At 43.5% G+C, this 18298-nt stretch overlaps 1 protein-coding gene across 21 annotated transcripts in view; it reads left to right on the top strand.

The window, feature by feature from the left end:
* The window catches only part of TRIM2 (tripartite motif containing 2), a 151222-nt gene that overhangs the window by 71705 nt on the left and 61219 nt on the right, over positions 1-18298 (top strand). The window contains exon 1 of one of the 21 annotated variants that reach the window (XM_070608864.1): positions 14984-15271. The exons of 15 other annotated variants lie outside the window; for them this stretch is intronic. In XM_070608864.1, coding sequence (XP_070464965.1) covers positions 15269-15271 — 3 coding nt within the window. In that variant the 5' untranslated portion in view covers positions 14984-15268. Of the gene's footprint in view, positions 1-14983; positions 15427-18298 lie in introns of those variants that run through there. 5 more of the 21 variants (XM_070608868.1, XM_070608852.1, XM_070608853.1 and 2 more) reach the window with 5 other exon arrangements.

Genomic DNA, 18298 nt, shown 5'->3' with positions numbered 1-18298 from the left:
AAAAGCAAGAGTGAATTACAGAGTATCTAAAAAGCTGTTTATTTTTATTGCTCTCAGTATTTACACTTACCCAATAACCATGTAAATGTGTTATAAAGCATACCTTAATGACTGGATAAAAACATTTGCAGTAAGTAGTATGAAAATCTTTTCCTGCAGAGTAGGTGTAACTCTTAAAGCAGGTTATGCTGTGCTAACCATCTTGCTTACACTGTCAACCTAAATAAAGAGGTGAAAACCAAGGCAAGCTCAAATTACCAGAAACTGAGTTTATTTGAGAATATTAGAGGACTTGTGACTTGGGAAATGCATGCTTGTAGCAAGCTATAGGCAAGTCCATTGAGGGTTTGGGGCAGGCTGTGTTTATGGGCAAGGAGAGCCAAAAAGGGCAAGTCACGCCAGAGTCCAAGCCATAAGTTCATCGGCTTGAGGATGGGGAGAGAGTCTTGGCGGATGTTCACTGGTAGGAGGTAAATCTTGGTCTTCTGTAGATCAGGCACTTACAGTAAATCAGTCTCTCCATTCTTAAGTTCTCTTCTTCCGAGGACGCATGTGTGAGATTCTCCATTTTGTATCCTCCGGCTTCATTTTAGATTGAAATCATTTCACACAGCATTTTCCTAACAGATCCCTCCTACAAATATAGCTCAAAGGTATCTTTAGCTGAAATTCAATCATAGCAAGTATGTTTGAAGGTGTTTCACATGAGAGCTTGCCCAGCGAGACTGTGCTCCAGAGGAGGGTTGGTTGCACAGCCCCTGGTAATGTCCAGATAGGCTCCACCCTCAGTCATTCTTCATCACACTCTGTTGGAAGCCATGTGCCAAGGCTGCGTGTGTGCTGCTGCGTCATCACTGGGGTATGATCCTGTCCCCGTGGAGTTTACAGCTTGGTTGGGGAAGCAGCTCAACCAAGCAAGCAAATCGACATGTCATTACAAACTGTGACCATTGTTGTAAAGGATTCAAACAGGGTGAGCTGTTTAATAACAAAGAGGGACAGCCACTTAGGATGGGGGGTCAGGGAACCCTCAGAAAGGAGGCACCGTTTGGGCAGAGAGCTACGGGAGCAGGGACAGCCTTGCAACAGCGGGGCTGGGAGCAGTGGAACCCCTGGGGGGCACAAAGTGCCCTGAAAGGAGCTCATGCCTCCCTTGTGAAGACCCAGTAATGTTGCCGTTTACTCAGGAGAGGCAGCCTCTCTTTCTGGACGTAAGATCTCAGAATTTGCATTTGAGGTGATGGACTGACTGATTCTTGAAAAGCCAGAAACACTGGAGAGAGAATGATGGAGGGAAGAGCAGAAGCCAGTGGCCACAGGAAGGCTGGATAAAGGTCCCAGAATGCTGCTAAGAGAGCCCTGACTGTTGGAATAAATAGAAAAATAGAAATAAAACCTGTTTTTATAATGAATAAGCTTTATGGGCAAGTCTAAATTAAGACTGGGTTCTTCCCTTTCCGTTTCTGGGGGCAAACAAACATGTGTTAATAGCTTTTTAAAAATAGAATGGAAATTTTACCCGAGGCCCATCAGGGAACAGAAAAGAGAAAAGTCCAGACATGCTGGCCATGTGATGCCAACAACACGGGTGTTTTCTGTAAATTTGTGTACTTTTATCACTTTACCCTATTCTCAAATTTGACTAGATTAAAAAGCTTTATATGCAGTCTGTACAACTACCCATGATTTAACTTCCACTCCTCAGTGTTTATTTTAGTGTCAGATTTTTATTGTCAAGGTCATTCTGAAGATAGTCAGCTTCTTAACTGTGCAAGTTGGTTACTACCCTCTGTCTATTATGTCTTGTATCTTTTTATTTTTTTCCTTTCTATTCCCAGGAGTCTGCTTTCACTGTGAATCCCCCTGCAACAGGATGTCGTGGTTTATTTTTTCCCTGCCCTTTGCCATGGGGATGGTGGAGTTTTAACCTTTTAGTGCTCTCATCCTTTGTGGTGGGTTCCTGTTTCTCTCCTATCTTGGGAACTCCTGCTGTTTGACTGAGGTGTTTGTATATTCAACACTCTAAACCATTAACTCCAAGCACACCAGCTGTGATATGAGAGTTGTTTGTTATTCCTCAGTATGGTTTTCTATTGTCGCTTAGCAAGACCTGTGCTTGTATTTCCAGTCGTTTCTGTTGGGCAACAGTCTCCACAGAACTAATGTGATCATGATGGAACTCGGGCAGCCTGCAAAGACGTCCAGCTCCCGGGTCTCCCTATCCAGAGAGGGCAGTGGGGCGGATGGAGAGCAGCATGCACTGAGGGCCCGGCCTCAGTCTGTGTCGGCTTTTGCCACTTGCTAGTTGGATGGTGTTGGGGAATCACGTCACCGCCGCAGACCTGTATCTGTGTCTACAGGGTGGTGATTGGACTCGATATGGCCACAGAGCTCCAGATGTTCTGAAGAGATGCGTCAGGGGCCCAGCAAAGTGAGGGGTGAGCATGTTGGCAGGGCCTCCAGGACCAGAACCACTTCTTTAGAGAAAGTATTCTGTGGCTTTAAAACCATGGGACTATGTCATCTCTACAGTCCTTTCGAACTTAAATACCTCTGATTCTATGAAAGGATGAGAGTCTTGTGCCTTCTTGCTTCCAGTCACTGGTGGAGAGGTTCTGCCAGGACAAGCATGGAAACGGATTAGGAGCCAGGCCTGGGGCTGGGATAGTGAACTGAGCCCCCACCATAGGACTGGAAAGTGATGGAGTTTATGCTCTTGACTCAAGTCGTTTGGTCTGAGACTGAAGATTCATATGACACGGTGGTGGCTCATATCCCTTTAGAGAGTACCAATGCCACACCATGTGGTAAGGATGACAGAAAGTGCCAGGTTATATGACCTCAGGTTTATGTTTCTTGATAGGTAGGGAAGGAGCATTGGGCGCAGTTGGGTACATCCTGGCCAAGGTTCCTTACCAGATCCCTGCTCCTCACTTTTTCCTTTCTAAAGAAGTGTTGCTTTCTTTCAACATCAGATAGCAGTTAAAACAAAGAGACAACTCTGTAGGTTGCCAACAGGTTATCTATGACTTGAACTATATATACATCTGTGCCTGGGCTGCGTTCTTCCCAGAGGAGAGCCCCCACAAGTTAGAGGGCATTATTATGACATCTGACCTTGAGAGCGCTCAACACTTACATCAGGCTGGATTAGCAGGTTCTTTATCTAGTAATGATAGCAGAACGTGGATAACTCATAGTTTTTTAAAGAGGTACAAGAGCAGTTTTTATTCTTGGAATGACTTTATAAGAAAGCGTTTGCATTTCCTTTGGGTCAAGGGAAACTAGTTTAATTATTAATTGCAATGTGTCTGGCATATGTTCTTTTTATAGCATTAGAGAAAGAATTTCTGGCCTGTGAGGAATTTGATATGGACTAGAGAGTAGAATCTTCCTCGATTGCAGTGGCAAGCAAAGCACAATGTCCTGTTTCCATCCACAGATACTTAAGAAGGTAGAAGAGGAGGCAAGGAAGGAAAAGAACTACATGGTGTTACTTGGAGTATCTGACTGTTTTGCAGCTAAATCATTTGCAATCGGATTTCCACAGTGGGGGGACTCGGCCTGTTTTCTGGCAGGCTCCTTCTGCTCTCCCTCATTTTGCCTAGCCTTCCTAACTCACCACACATTCTGTCTTCACTCATCCTCTGTCTATAAAATTTAGGGGTGTTGTGACCTTCTGTGACACTTCTTACAGCTAGATTTCTCTATGTTCAGCGCTGAGAAGTGAAGTACACACGCAGCCAGTCCTTGTACCTGTGGAAAGAGCTTGCCATCGTCTACAAAGCACAGGGTGATCGTGCGTCTTAGGAACTGACTGTCTTTCCCATTTCTTAGCTTGTGCACAAGAAGTAAATTGTACGTATTGTTTACTTATTTTTGCTCGTGCACAAATAAATCATAGATATTGTTTTTCTTTTATGAGATTTTTGTTGTCCTTGGGTTGGTTTGTAGCCTCGTTAAAGTTAGTAGGGCTTGTCTCTTAATATTCAGACACTGAATTAGGGTAGTATGGACCCACCAACTGGATTTTCTTTTGAAGCAAAATCCACAAATGGAAGTGCCAGCCATCTCACTGGGCTTGAGCTGGGGTCAGTAAACTATGGCTTGCAGGCCAAATCCAGCCCACAGCCTGTTTGTATATAAGCCTATGAGTTAAGAATGGTTTTTACATTTTTAAATGCTTGGGGGAAAAATTAAAAGGAAAATAATATTCGATGACATGAAATTTATATAAAATTTCACATTTCAGTGTTTATAAAGGCAGTTTTATTGGAGCACAGCTATGTTCCTTTGCTTCCGTATTGTCATGGCTGCTTTCACACTGCAACAAGGGTTGAGTAGTTGTAACAGACACTGTATGGCCCACTAAGTCTAAAACGTTTACTGTTGGGCCCTCTACAAAGAAAGTTTGCTGACGCCTAGGCTCGAGTAATTAAAACAACAATGAGAGTTGGCATCTTTTGAGTCTTACTATGTGCCAGGCACTGTGCTGAGCATCTCTCCAGAATTATCTTATTTAATCCTCATAACAACCCTATGTGGAGTAATTCTTTTATCGTCATTTTACAGATGAGGAAAAGGAGGGTCAGAGAGGTTGTATAATTTCCCCCAAATCACACCACTAGTCAATGTCAGAGCTAGGATTTGCACACACATCTGTCTGATTCCAGAGTGTGGAATATTATCCACCATCCCAGTTGGCTGGAGCAATACCCATGAGCATCCTTCACAGGTCTGAGGTGCGGAGGCTACAGATAAAAATTGTTTGATATCAAATTTTTTTTTTCCACACAGCTTTTTTTCTTTTTTCCTTTTTTCTTTTTTTTCTTTTTTTTTTTTTTTTTTTACTGAGGAAGGCTGGCCCTGAGCTAACATCCGTGCCCATCTTCCTCTACTTTATATGTGGGATGCCTGCCACAGCCTGGCTTGCCAAGCAGTGCCATGTCCACACCTGGGATCCAAACTGACAAACCCCAGGCCAGTGAAGCGGAACATGCTTGTGCACTTAACTGATGCGCCACCAGGCCAGCCCCGAATTTATTTTTAATTTAATTTGTTGTGTAATTGGGATTTTATGTTTGTCTCTCTCATAAGAGTGCACAGGTTCCTTAAGGATAGTGACCCACTGTGGACCCCAGAGCAGTGCCCTGCGCATAGTAGAAGCTAAATTAAAAGCTTGTTGAATGAAGGAAATTAAGTGGGGAGTAGGGAGACGGCAGGAGAAAAGGGCGAAAAGAGAGATAGGAAGAGGAAAGACATTATCAAGGAAGAGTTGAGGTGCCCCCAGCCTTGGCCCCCAGGCCTTGGATGGATCTGCTTGGCACCACGGCAGCTCACCCTGGCCAGGAGTGGCCCGGACACCCCGGAGCCGACAGGCCCAACCCGACCAGTGTGCACACCCTCTGCTATGGCCTACCCGTTCCTGTTCTCCCGCCCCTGCTCCCCTTGCCTCTAGTGGCACTGTGGCTTCCTGGCACCCAGCCCAGACACATTGCCAACCCCCGAGGGAGACCTGGGCAAGTCAGTATTTGCTTTAGAGCCTGTCCATCCAGAGTAGGACATGAAAGCAGGGTCTCCCATTCTCACGTCCAGAGACGGTGACTTTCATCAAAGGGGAAAACTTTGACTATGGCAAGGAGCCAAAAGGAATCCTTTCTCTTCTTGTCTTTCCAAGAAGACCGCTGACCAGCACAAAGGACAAGGGGCAGGTGGGCTTGAGCAGACACCCTCTTCCTTCCTGAGGCTGGCTGGGATTAGGAGTTAGTGTGAGGACCCACCAAGAGCAACAAAGTAACACTCCAGCCTCTTACTCAACTGTGTCAAAGCCAGCTAGGAGACAGCAGTGCTAAGTGGGTGAGAAGGCCAAGGGAGGCTGTGGCCAGCCGTGTGTGATAAAAGTGTATAGATGTATCTTTTCCAATTTTGCATGATTCTGCCCACTCTCATTTATTGATTTATTTTATTTGGAAGATAAAATAGAAAAGAATAAATTTTATTTATTAGAAAATAAAATAGAAAAGAATGAATGGGGAGTAGTGTATTATTAGTAGTAGCATATTAGTAATAGTGTATTATTAGTCTATTCATTCATCCAAAAAATAAATGGATGAGCCCTATATGAGCCAGGCTCTAAGACTACAAAAGTGAATCATGAGACATTCCTAAAAGAACTCATAAATCTTCTAGTGCTTTCCTACTAGCACTGCCACTCTGCTAATACATATCTTGACTACTTACTATATATCAGGCACTGTGGCAGGTTCTCTTCATAGACTAAACCATTTTAATTCTCAGCGTTACCCTATGAAGTAGGTTATTATCCCTATTATACAGATGAGGAAATTGAGGCACAGAGAGGTTAAATTACTTACTCAGACTCATAAGCGGCAGAGCCGAGATTCAAAACCACCCTGGCACTAGGGCCCATCATCTTCACCACTGCACCACACAGCTTCTGATTACACTAACTTGAGGCTTGCCGTGTTGAGCAGGCGCTAAGGCACTTACACACTATACTATTTAATCATCATGACAGCCTTATGAGGTCATATTTTACAAAGGGAGCTTACAGAGGCAATGAACAACCTGAATATAGAGCAAATACAGATGTGTCTCCAGAGCCTGTGCCTTAATTACAGCTTCATGCTGACATTCTAGTAGGAGTCTAATATTGGGATGTTAAGTGACCAGTGTGGCGTGGTGCCACATCTGCGGCTTAGGGAAATACTTTCTCCTGATGACATGAACTGGGGAGGCAGCCTCCTGCAGGTGATGCCAAGTTCAGCTATCCTCAGAATCTCTCTCTCTCTGCCAAGGTGCCCAGACTCCTACTTTAGGAGCACCCTCCGGGTTAAGGCACTGAGCTCCAGAAGTCCTCAGGAAACTCAGGCATCTTAACGGGAGAAAGTCCCACCTTTACTCCGTAGCTGTATGGTCACGTTAGCTCAGATGTGGAAACCTTGTAGGGCTGGAAGGCAGGAGGGCCGCAGTCCCAGCAGATGGGAGAGGGCCGCAGTTGGAGCATCCACATTGCTAGGGGGTCAGGCCAGGGCGATCCCTGCAGCTCACAGCTTTTATCGCTGTCACCGCAGGCCTGACCCTTCCCTCCCTCGGCGCTCCCATCGCCACCACTTGAATCAGTTATTTTACAGAGTGGTGCTGTTTCCCGGTGAGAAAGAAGGTTAGAAAAGGAAACCTACAGAGAGGAGAAAAAAAGAGAGATTCATAATAGAAGCAGAGCCGCGGACACTTCTGTGCAGGAAGCCGCACGGTTTTCTTTAGCTAGGGAAGAGCTCGGGCTCCTAGGGGAGGAGGCTGTTGCCATAGAAACGGCCGCCGGGGGAGCGGTGAATGCTCTCTGGGCTCCGCCGGGCCTGGGAGGCCCGGGCTGTCGGAGATGGGCCCGTAGCTGTGATTATGACCTTAGAAGCGGGATTATTTGGTCAACGGATGTGAACATTTGTAAAGTTCTGTCTGAACTACACGTTGCTTTAAAAATAATCCGCTTTATGGGACCGAGAGGAAGGAATGTGGGGAAGAGGAAGTAAGCGTCTGGTAAGGCATTACTAGCGGCGCACCCACATCGGCCTCCTCGCTCCACGCCTGTCGGTCAGGGCTCCGCCCCGCCCAGCTCGGGCCTGGGCTCGGCCTCGGCGGGTGCTCACCAAAGGACGTTTGCTGTATGGAATCCCAGCCTCTAAATCCCAGCCTGGTGGTGAGAACCACGGCTCTGATTAATTAGACGCGGTAAACCGCTGAGGCAAGCAGCAACTTGATACCGTCTTGAATTTAATTGTCAAAATGAAAAGTGTAATCATGAAACTGCTGAAGTGAAAAACAACACTGGATACTGAGGCGCTCGTCAGTGTGGACATGAATGTAATTGGGAATCCAGAGGCAGGACTGCGAGGTTGTCTTCCAGGCACACTCAGGACAGAGAGAGTCAACTCTGACTTAGGCCAAACAATGGCAAAACAAAAGAGGGTTTTGTTTGCTTGCTTTTCCTTACTTTTGCTTTAGTCCGAGCAAGACGAAGAATAAGAAGGGGTAGCATGCTGCTGGGGCTTTGGTGTATCAGCAGATGCAGAACCCTGTGTTTTGTGTCAGTCTTCTCTGCGAAAGACATCTTCAGGCTGAGAAGGGACTTCTGAAGGCTAATGAGAAGGAATTCAAACCAGGATAGGCCAGCCCCACAGCTTCTGTTGTGGGTTCAAACTGCCAGTCAGACTCACAAGATGCAAATAGGCTTTAATCTAATAAGATGGTTAGTAAGCGTTGGCAAAGGATACAAAGCGGGAGATACAGCACCTGCTTCTTTTGGGGAGGCCCAGAAGCTTCCTTTGCCCCCTTGTGCACTTGGGGTATTGCACCAGAGAGGAGAGCCAAAGTGTATGGGGATCACCTTGACACAGTGAAGTCAAGTGATTTTTCCCACCAATCTTTTATGTCATTCTAGCTATGTAGCCACCTCACAGCTCCATTAATGGATGCCATAAACGAGGTTGACATAATATTCCCCATTTGTCTTAACTCTCCTGTTTTCAAGGGAACAGTGCTGTGGGAAAACCAGGTCATTCTCAGGTGGGCCTTCATCAGCCTAGACCTCATGTTAACCTTTGACCCACAGTAGGTATTGTGGGTTGAATTGTGTCTCTCAAAAAGATATGTTGAAGCCCCAAACCCCAGTACTTATGAATGTGGCCTTATTTGGAAATAGGGTCTTTGCCAATGTAATCAAGTTAAGATGAGATCATGCTGTATGAGAGTGGGCCCTAATCCAATGTGGCAGATGTCCTTATAAGAAGAAAAACAGGGAGGGGAGTGCTATGTGAAGACATAGAGACGCACAAGGAGAAAACAGCCATGTAACTACAGAGGCAGAGATTGGAGTGATGTACCTACAAGCCAAGGAATGCCTGGGGCTATCAGAAACTGGAAGAGCCCAGGAAGAATCTTTTCCTAGAGTCTTTGGGGCAGAGATTGACCCTGCTGACACCTTGATTTTTGTACTTCTAGCCTTCAGAAGTGTGAGAGAATAAATTTCTGTGCTTTTAGGCCATCTCAGTTTGTGGCACTTTGTTACGGCACCTCTAGGAAACAATATAGTAGGTAAGAATAGAAAACTCAGTTGCTCTAAATAAATTTTAAGTCTCTGGTTTCAACAAACAGGTTTTTGAAAGCACACATAGCTAACATTGCCAAATCACAGATCCCGATTTTTATGAGATCTTAGGGAAAAGGTGAGTTTCTTAAAGACTGGAGATAGGGAAATACACTTTTTACTTATAAAGATCAAACCCACAAATTGTAGGTTCTATCAAGCATAATTTTATAGAGGAGTATTAATGGGGTGGTTTTCAAGCACCTAGAGAAGAAAGCATCCTGGGTTCCATAAGAATAAATTATACCAGACCAACCGGAATTCTTTTTTTGATAAGGTTAGTAGACATGAATTTCAGTTATCTGTTCAGTATGATTCAACATGACAAAAGGGCCAGGAAAAGTGAAATGAACTCAGAGATTATTAATAAAAGGATAGGCCAAGGTGGCTGGCCCCGTGGCTAAGTGGTTAAGTTCACGCGCTCCACTTCGGCGGCCCAGGGTCTCTCCTGGTTCAGATCCTGGGTGGGAACATGGCACTGCTCATCAAGCTATGCTGAGGCGGCATTCCACATGCCACAACAAGAAGGACCCACAACTAAAAATATACAACTATGTACCAGGGGGCTTTGGGAAGAAAAAGGAAAAATAAAATCTTAAAAAAAAAAAAGGTAGGCCTAGATCAAGGAAAGTGATGGTCTCTCTTTATTCTGTGTTGGGCAGACCCCACCTGGATTATGTCGTCAGTATTGGGCAGCACCCTGTAGGGGAGACACAGGCAATCTGGAGGGGATACGAAGCTACTGGGCAGGGAGCCAGGGGTGCTTGATCTGGGTCACCTTTGCTGCAAATACTCCGCCTGTCTGGGAAGGGCTGTCTGACACCTGAGACCCAGTCAACATGACCGTGACTTGGAGGTAGGAGTCTCTATCCCCAGGAGTGATTTTGAGAGGTTCTGTTCATGTCTTATTTATTTTTGTGTCATCAGTGGCTAGTATACCACCTGGCACATAATTATTTGTGAAATGTATAACATTACACAGTAATCCCAAGGCCAGTACAGTTCTGGTGTGAGTTTTTGGGTTGGAGCTGGGTCAGCTGGTTCCCTAGTTAATCCATTTCTATAACCTCACTAGGTTAAGGCCAATTTGGACATTCTCTCGTCTTAAGAACACTTAGAGGGAAGCTCCTTTCTGCTTTCTCACCATTGTTTTCAAACAGTCCTGTGTTGGTCTAGGACCTCCCCATAGCCACTAAAGAGAGGCCCTTAATCCTCCAACACGGGTGGCCTCCCCAGGGCCACTGCCAATAGAGAAGAAGGAGCCTCTTTGAGTCGAAGCCAAACCAGTCACTCAACTGCCTATAGAGTCTGGGCCTGCTGGAAGGAGCCTGGTTTTGAGGGGCCACACCTGGAGTGCTGACCTGTGCAATCCGTAAAAGCAGTATCTCTTCTCCAGTTGCTCATGTCTAAGCTGAAGACTGCAAGTAGTTGCTCCTTCACATCTGCTTTCAGAAGACCATTGGACAATAATTTTCATAGTGGTTTTTGGAAGCAAAGATAAGACACACTAAATAATGATTGCATTAGGCAGAGTTTCTGGGCTCCTGATTTCAGGTTGCCTCCTTCTTGGTGATTGTAGTTCTCTCTCACTGAGACGCATCGCCTCTCTCATCAGCTGGCTTTGTTCCACTGTGGAACTACCTGATAAACTGATCCTGCCTTTGCCCATCCTTGAGGGGCACTGTGGCACCCTGAAAGAGGAACTATGCCAGTCACAAGACCTGAACTCCAGTTCACCCGTACTACATAATGGCTACTCCACCCTGGGCTGGTCATGTAACCTTTCAGAACCTCAATTTCCACTAAAATAATAATAATAATAATGATGATGATGATGCCTGCTCTGTCTGTTTCTGAGTTTGTTTTGCTTTGTATTATGTGGGTGCTTCCTAAATCATAAGCCACCAATCAGATATAAAGAATTGCCTCTCCCTAATGGTCTCTGATCCAACTATTTTCCAATTCTGAGATGAACATTTACCTTTACATTCATGCTATGTCACTTGTCCATTTGTAGAAGGACTTTTGTCATTCTACATCTACTTATTGGGAACCTACTATGTGACAGGCGTTGCTCTAGGGGCTGGGGAGTTTGAGGTAAAAGATGGAACCATCAGTAATTTTCAGCCAATAATGCTATGGAGCACACAAGAATGATACCCAGTCCAGACTGGGATTGGAGGAGTCATCAGAAAATCCTTCCTAAGGTGAGTGGTGTCTTTGCTGAGCACTGAAGGATTCGAAGGAGTTAACCAGGGGAAGGAGTCAGGAAAGGATGAGAGCTTTCCTGGCGGAACAAGCGGCATGTGAGCCTAGAGATTAGTGTTTCTCAAAGGGGGTGCTATAGGCATTTGAGGGGACAAATGTATGAGACTCTCTCATGCACTGGAGGATGTTTTGCCTTCCTGCCCCCAGGCATTAAATGTCAGTAGTACCTCCCCCCCCCTCCACCCTGTAAACACATAGTCGATGTGACAGCCAAATATGCTCCTTCCTATTTCCAAGTGCATACCCCACCACTCCACCAGGGGGGTTGGGACGATTACCTGGTTGAGAACCACTGCTAAAAATGCATGGTGGCATGTCTTAAGAACTAGAGTATGACTGAGGAGGACAGACAGTGGAAAAAATGGTGAAGGCAGAGGCCAGATCATAAACATCCTTATATGCCATCCTAAGGAGTTTACTTTCTAGGAGAAATTTCCTTAATCAGGAATAGATTGACTGTATATAAAGGGCTTTGGATAGAGCCTGGCACATAATATGTGGTCAGGAAATTTCAGATCTATATCTCCCAGGATCCTGCCAAACCTGATTTAGTTAGCACATGTCCTGTTTGTATGCAAATGCATTGTCTGTATACTTCCCAAATGTACATCACAGTCTAACTGATGACAGTTAACTCCCTAATGTCTATTCATATGGAGGGAAGAGACAGCTCCAAGAAGTCAGTAAGGTGGGCAGCAGACTCAATCCCAAGTATCCTGGGCTCTTCTCTGCTCTTGCGGCCCCACAGTTTGGCTGCTTGAGGTCTCCATACAAGCAAACTCCAACTCAGAAAGAAACTGAGCCATTGTATCCCAATAGCCACTAACACCACCACCTATCTGTTGCCAAGGAGTGCCAAAGGGAAGATGCTATGGACTGCTAACACATCCTATGGTAACCCAAGGCCCAACTTATAAACAATTGTGTTCATTTGCTAAGACATGCACTAAAAATAAGGCTGCGTTTTCCTATAATAAGCAATGTTATGCTTGTTGGGTTCCTGACTGAGCCCTCCAAATCCACCTACCCTACAGTAGTTAAGTTATAGTCATGAGGGTAGTTGGAACCCAACTCTCCCATGTAATGCTGTTTCCAAGGAAGAGAGAGTCCCAATTCCAGATAAAAGATCAGAAACACATATAACCCCCCGTATGCTCTACCTTACCCCATGATCCAGTCACCCTGAACTACTACTCTCAATTCCTGTGAGCCATCTCTTGCCTCCAAGCCTTCGCATGTGCTGTGCTCCATACCTGAAATGCACACTACTCCTCCCTGCCTGGCATGCCCCTCTTGTGGGCTCCCAGAACATCTACTTCCTCCAGCAGTCAAAGCACTTGCCACTCCAAGTTGGAATTGCCTGCTTACTAATCCATCTCCCACACTAGATTGTGACCTTCCTGAGAACTGAGAAACTGTTGTTTTTCTCCATATCCTCAATGCCTACTGAGTCCCTGGCACACACTAGACATTCGGTAAGGTTCATTGGAATGAATGATTGAATGAGTAGGTGAAACATCTCTGACTACAAGCCCAAGAATCTCTCCCACTTTGCCACCATCTTCTGAGAACAGAGACTCACTCCACTTGTATGCCCCAGAGTTTGGGTTGAGTGGGGAAGAGAAGGAGACAGGTCAGGAGAGAGGATGCGCTAAAGGTGGGGTCAGCATTCGATGAATTTGGCTAGGGGGATGGGCTGAGCAGCACAAATGGGAAGAGGAGACTTCCGTCATAGCAAGTCAGGCAACTTTGTGATGGCCTGTCTTAGGAATAAGACATTGTAAAATGGAGTGGGGGTAGCCTGCCTGTAGTTTCAGGAGTTGGTTCTTATTAAGTTGTAAGCTTCTAAAACAGAACATGTGTCCACACAAACAGCTGTACACACATGTTTCTGGAGGTGTTATTCATAATAGCCAAAAAGTGGAAACGACCCAACTGTCCATCAACTGACAGATGGATAAACAAAATGTGCTACATGCATACAATGGAATATTTTTCAACCATGAAAAGTAATAAAATACTGATACATGCTACAACATGAATGAACCTTGAAGACATTATGCTAAGTGCAAAAAGCCAGACACGTAAGACCACGTGTTATATGATTCCATTCATGTGACAGGGCAGAATGGGGAAATTTATACAGACAGAAAGTAGATTAATGGTTGCCTAGGACTGTGGAGGATGGGGAGGTGGGGAGTGGTAGCTAAAGGGTACAGTGTTTCTATTTGAGATGATGAAAATGTTCTAAAATTGGCTCTGGTGATGATTGCCATATCTGTGAATATATTAAAAGCTGTTGAATTGTACACCTTAAATGGGTGAATTGTATGGCATGTGAATTATATCTCAATAAAGCTGTTAAAAAACAAAAAACTTCTAAGGCAGGTTGTTAACCTGGGCTTTTGAGAACTATGTACCACCTGCAATAGCTTGCCAAAATTGGCATGTCTGTGCATTTTCCCGGGTCTGTGGATTTCACTGGATTCTCTATGACCCTTCTCCCTCCCACCACCACCAAAGGTAATCACTGCTCTGCAGAGCTGAGGGCCCCTTCACAGGTTCAATGCAGTACCTGACTGCATGGAAAGGATGTGATGAATGTTAGTATAATCAAATATGCTAATTAACAGTTTTAGGATTTAAATAAAAATTATTAGTGCCTACTTTTAAACTGGTAACTAACATAGGAATAGAATGCAATAAGGTTCCTTGCCTCCATTGCTATAGAAAAGGGAATGATTGTGAATTCCATTCTGCTAGGTAAGATTTTTTATTCTAAAGTATTATTTGTAATATGAGGATCTAATTATTTTTATACTGCTACTTGCTGATCATTAATATGTTATTAAAAGTTTTTTAAAAATAAGTTTAATGACAATAGGAAATCTAGTTATGTATATAAGTAAAGTTTGTCAAGTTTCTCAACATTTAACTGAAAACTTCTGCATCATCAGAAAAACAACGGGTTCTGTTCATCGCCTGAATCAAATAAATGTACTCTATGATTTTTCTCTGAATGGTTAGAACCACGAAAAGCAGAGAAGTGTTATTTACATTATTTGATTTTTAGGAGCTGTGTTTTATAGACCCTTTTCTGGGTAAATAACAAGAGGAGAAAGGGTAGTAGAGGCTTGTTGAACTGGGCTGCTTGGCATTTTTAAAAATTTACATTTGTGTTTCAAGCTACCTGAAAAGTCTAAGAAAATAGATCATCTTTTTTTCTAACTAAAGGAAGCTAAGTGTGTGTTCTCACACTCACCCAAAACGCTCCTCTAAATTTGAACTTTTCATATTGAGGTACCGGACGCCTAGTTTTCTCTCTAGAATCTATTCTCCCTGCATCCCCCTTTTGCTTATCAGCACACCATCTTTCCGATTTGTAACGCGGTGCCTGTCTTGGCTGCGTTTCACCGGGAGACGTGCACAGGTTGCCTCTCCCTCGGTGAATCGTGCGGGCACAGTCTGGTGATGGATCTCAGCAGCCTAGCAGGAGAGCATGGAAACAGCTGACTGCTGACTCAGAGGGAAAGCAAGCCACCCACGAATCTCATTGCAGCTCGCTGCTGCATCCCTATCCCATAATCCCTTGCTTGGTTTGCTGCAGTCTTTTCAACAGACGCTGAGTGAGAAAAAGATGTCCTGTAAGATAAAGATTGATTGGTTTGAATACCGAAAGGGGTCTCCCACTTGTTAATGACCCAGAAACATTCCTGCCGACTTTCCTGAGCCTTCTCTCCTTTCCTCCATTTTTCTCTTCCTCTGTTCTGTTCATGAACTGGCACATCACTACATAGAGCAGAAGATATGCTGGGCTTCTGATGATGGCTGCACTGCATGGTAGGGAATTTTAACCAGTCTCTTTGCATGGTGCTTCCAAACTTGAGATGTTAGCAGAAAGGTGCATTGTTCTTTTGGATTGCCGCGGAGCTGCAGCGACAGGCTTGGGAGAATTTAATTCTTTGCCTCGTTAATTAGTCTGTCTGCAGAAATGGGTAGGTCCTAAATGTTTGGATTGCTTAGTATTATTGCCAGGTGGATAATTGATTTCTCCTGCTGTCTCTGTTCGGGCTTTTTTCCCCCACTTCTCTCTCATGGTGATGCTGTATGCTCTGTAACTATAAGAGAGAAGGAGGCCCACTCTTTGCTTAAACAAAGGCATCAATTGAACAAGAACAGGGAGAAAGTCATGCAAGATTTTCTTATCAAGTTCCTAATGGGATCTGACTAGATGTTAAGTTTTACTAGTCTTTATTTTAATATGTATCTCGGCTTATTGTAAATAGGAGATATTTTTCCCCCTGCATCTCTCTGTTGGGTACAAAGATGAGGATGAAATATTTAATTTGCAGGATCCCTTCCTCAATACCACAGGGTGGAGGAAAACGTGCGATTCGACCCTTCCCCCACTCTGTCCTCTGTTAGGGAACCCTGGGGTTAAGTGCCAAGGTTCCCAGTTACCATTGGAAACCCACTCGTTTATTATGCATGACTCGACCCCCTGAATTCTGAATGCCATTGATGATCAGCAAATATGCAGGAGATAATTTGGGGGTTTTTTCTGACATTTTTTCCCTGCCTTTGAAGTAGACTCAAATCTGGGTGGAGCTCAATGGTAGCATTATACAGAAAAAAAAAAAATCCTTGGGTTGGACCTTAGGTTTGCTTCCTGAAACAGTGGATATTATTTTAGTATCAGAGAGCTTTTTCTACAAGCATGCCCCACCCTGTCATTATTCCTTCTTGAGGTGGGGGGAGGATAGGAGGGCAAGTAGGAAGGCTATTTATTTTAAAAATTGAATATTAGTAAGTAGATTTCTGAATCAAAGGGTAAAATGTTTATTTCTGTCTTAAGAAAAGATTATTTCAATGTCACAGCTTTAAGGAACAGATCTAGAGTCAGAATGAGGCATTTAAAAAATTATTTAGTTTGTTTCTTTGGCTTAAATCATATTATGGCAGTTTTATTCCTGGGGAATAAATTGTTAGAGGTTTTTTAAAAAAAATTAGAATATGTGAGAAGAGCCGTTCGTTTGCCCAGATTCCTAAGTTGATTTCTTAAATATTAGGATTCAGTTCTGCCTGGTGTGAACCTATGCCGAGTGGAGTGCCTTTCATTATTTCCCTGCAGATGCTTTAGCAGCACTGTTCCTAACCCAGTGTCATGTTAAGTAATGCACGCCCCTCCCAAGCAAGCACACAATGAGAAGTTTCATGTGTGCTGGGGTGTGAGAAAGCAGCTTTCTGCGGCAGAGATGTAAGCAGTGGCCTTTCCTAAACCTCGAAGTATTTTTTTCCAATTTTCTCCTGCAAAGACACAAGTGATTTGTACTGGAAAGGTTAAAACCCAGCTGAATGTAAAAATATTCTCTGATAGAATGTGCTGTTTTGAGAAATATGAATGCAGCGTATATAACCCACACACTTTAAAAATGGAGAATAAAATCTATACACATTTTTCATCATAGTTAATCTTATAATCCTGAGATGACTTAATTTTCTAAAAATTTATATGATAACAAAAGCTTAGTGCATTTTGTTGCCTGTGAAATAAAGTAAAAATACTCATTCTTTGTCTTACTAAGAAATGAAAATGTCCTTCATTTGGATATCTTTAGACATTAATTTCTGCAAACTTATGACTTTCTTTTATCTATCTTTATTAAGTAGAAAAATACCCTAAATATGTGGCAATTTAAAAAAATTTAACTAAGCTTCATTTTTAAGACTCCCTTTGCCTTTTTTTCATTATCTCTCTGATAAAATTAAGACCTTAAGCAAACGTTTGTATGTATTAATGAAATGTATGGAAGAGAAATACTTTCAAACTTTAAAAAATTTGCTGCCAAATTATTTACTATCAGTTTTTTAAAAAAAAAATTGTTACTGAATTACTTCTAATTGTGGCAAAATTATAATTTGCACACACCTGTAATTGCTTTTTTAGAAAATCTCTGATGCCACCTGTGCCTCTTTATCACTTATATAAGGATTTTAGTGTCAGAGTAGAATTTGGTCTATGATGGGTTGGCTCTTCGGGTTCTCTGAATATTATTATTGTGCAGGTTGTCTGAATTTAACAGATCATGTTTCCTCCTAGAATTTGGAGGTTTAGTTTAGACCAGATAATGAGGAAAAAATGAGCCCAGTATAAGTGTTCAAATAGCATCATTGCCTTCGATGTAACATTCGTTACTGCTTTTTGCATGCTTGTCTTTCTCCCTTCTTCTACTTTATCCTCTCCTGCCTTCATATTCTCAATCACCTCCATTCCTCCATTAATTGCTTTTTATTATTCTTCTTGAAAACATATTACTTTAAGTAAACATTTATTCTAATCAACAGCAGAATTAAATAATATGCTTCCTATCCACCAGGGGCAAAAAGGGATTTTCTGTTACGTGGGCCTGTGTCTTTTGAAGTTCTGATGTAGAATAAATTCTCTTCCCCCTTCTTGCTAACCTCACCCAGCCCCCAGAGTTTAGGGGCCTGGCTGCTCTCTGCCTTTTTTGTGATCCCAGAATATTCAGCCTCTTTGTGTCGTCCCCAAGGAAAGCAAGGGAGAATTGGCAGGATGATAGATGTGAGGAGAGGAGACCCCACTCATCTTGACTGTCCCAAGGTACTGTAAGATGATTGTCAATTAGCCTGACCACTTAACACTCCATCACACAGACCCAGCCTTCAGGAACTAAGAAAACCCAAAGCAAATCTTAAGAATTGACTGCAAAATGTGAGGACTTTTATGAAGAAGGCAATGGCAAACATTTATCTATATTCATGAAAGAGGTAGGGAAAATAGGCATCGATGTCATAAAGGCAGGTTCAAGCCTTGGCTTAAAAAAAAATTTCCATATGGTGAAAACC

The sequence above is a fragment of the Equus przewalskii genome, chromosome 2, assembly GCF_037783145.1.
Source record: "Equus przewalskii isolate Varuska chromosome 2, EquPr2, whole genome shotgun sequence".
Taxonomy (NCBI): domain Eukaryota; kingdom Metazoa; phylum Chordata; class Mammalia; order Perissodactyla; family Equidae; genus Equus; species Equus przewalskii.
This window is presented reverse-complemented; position numbering and strand designations above follow the sequence as displayed.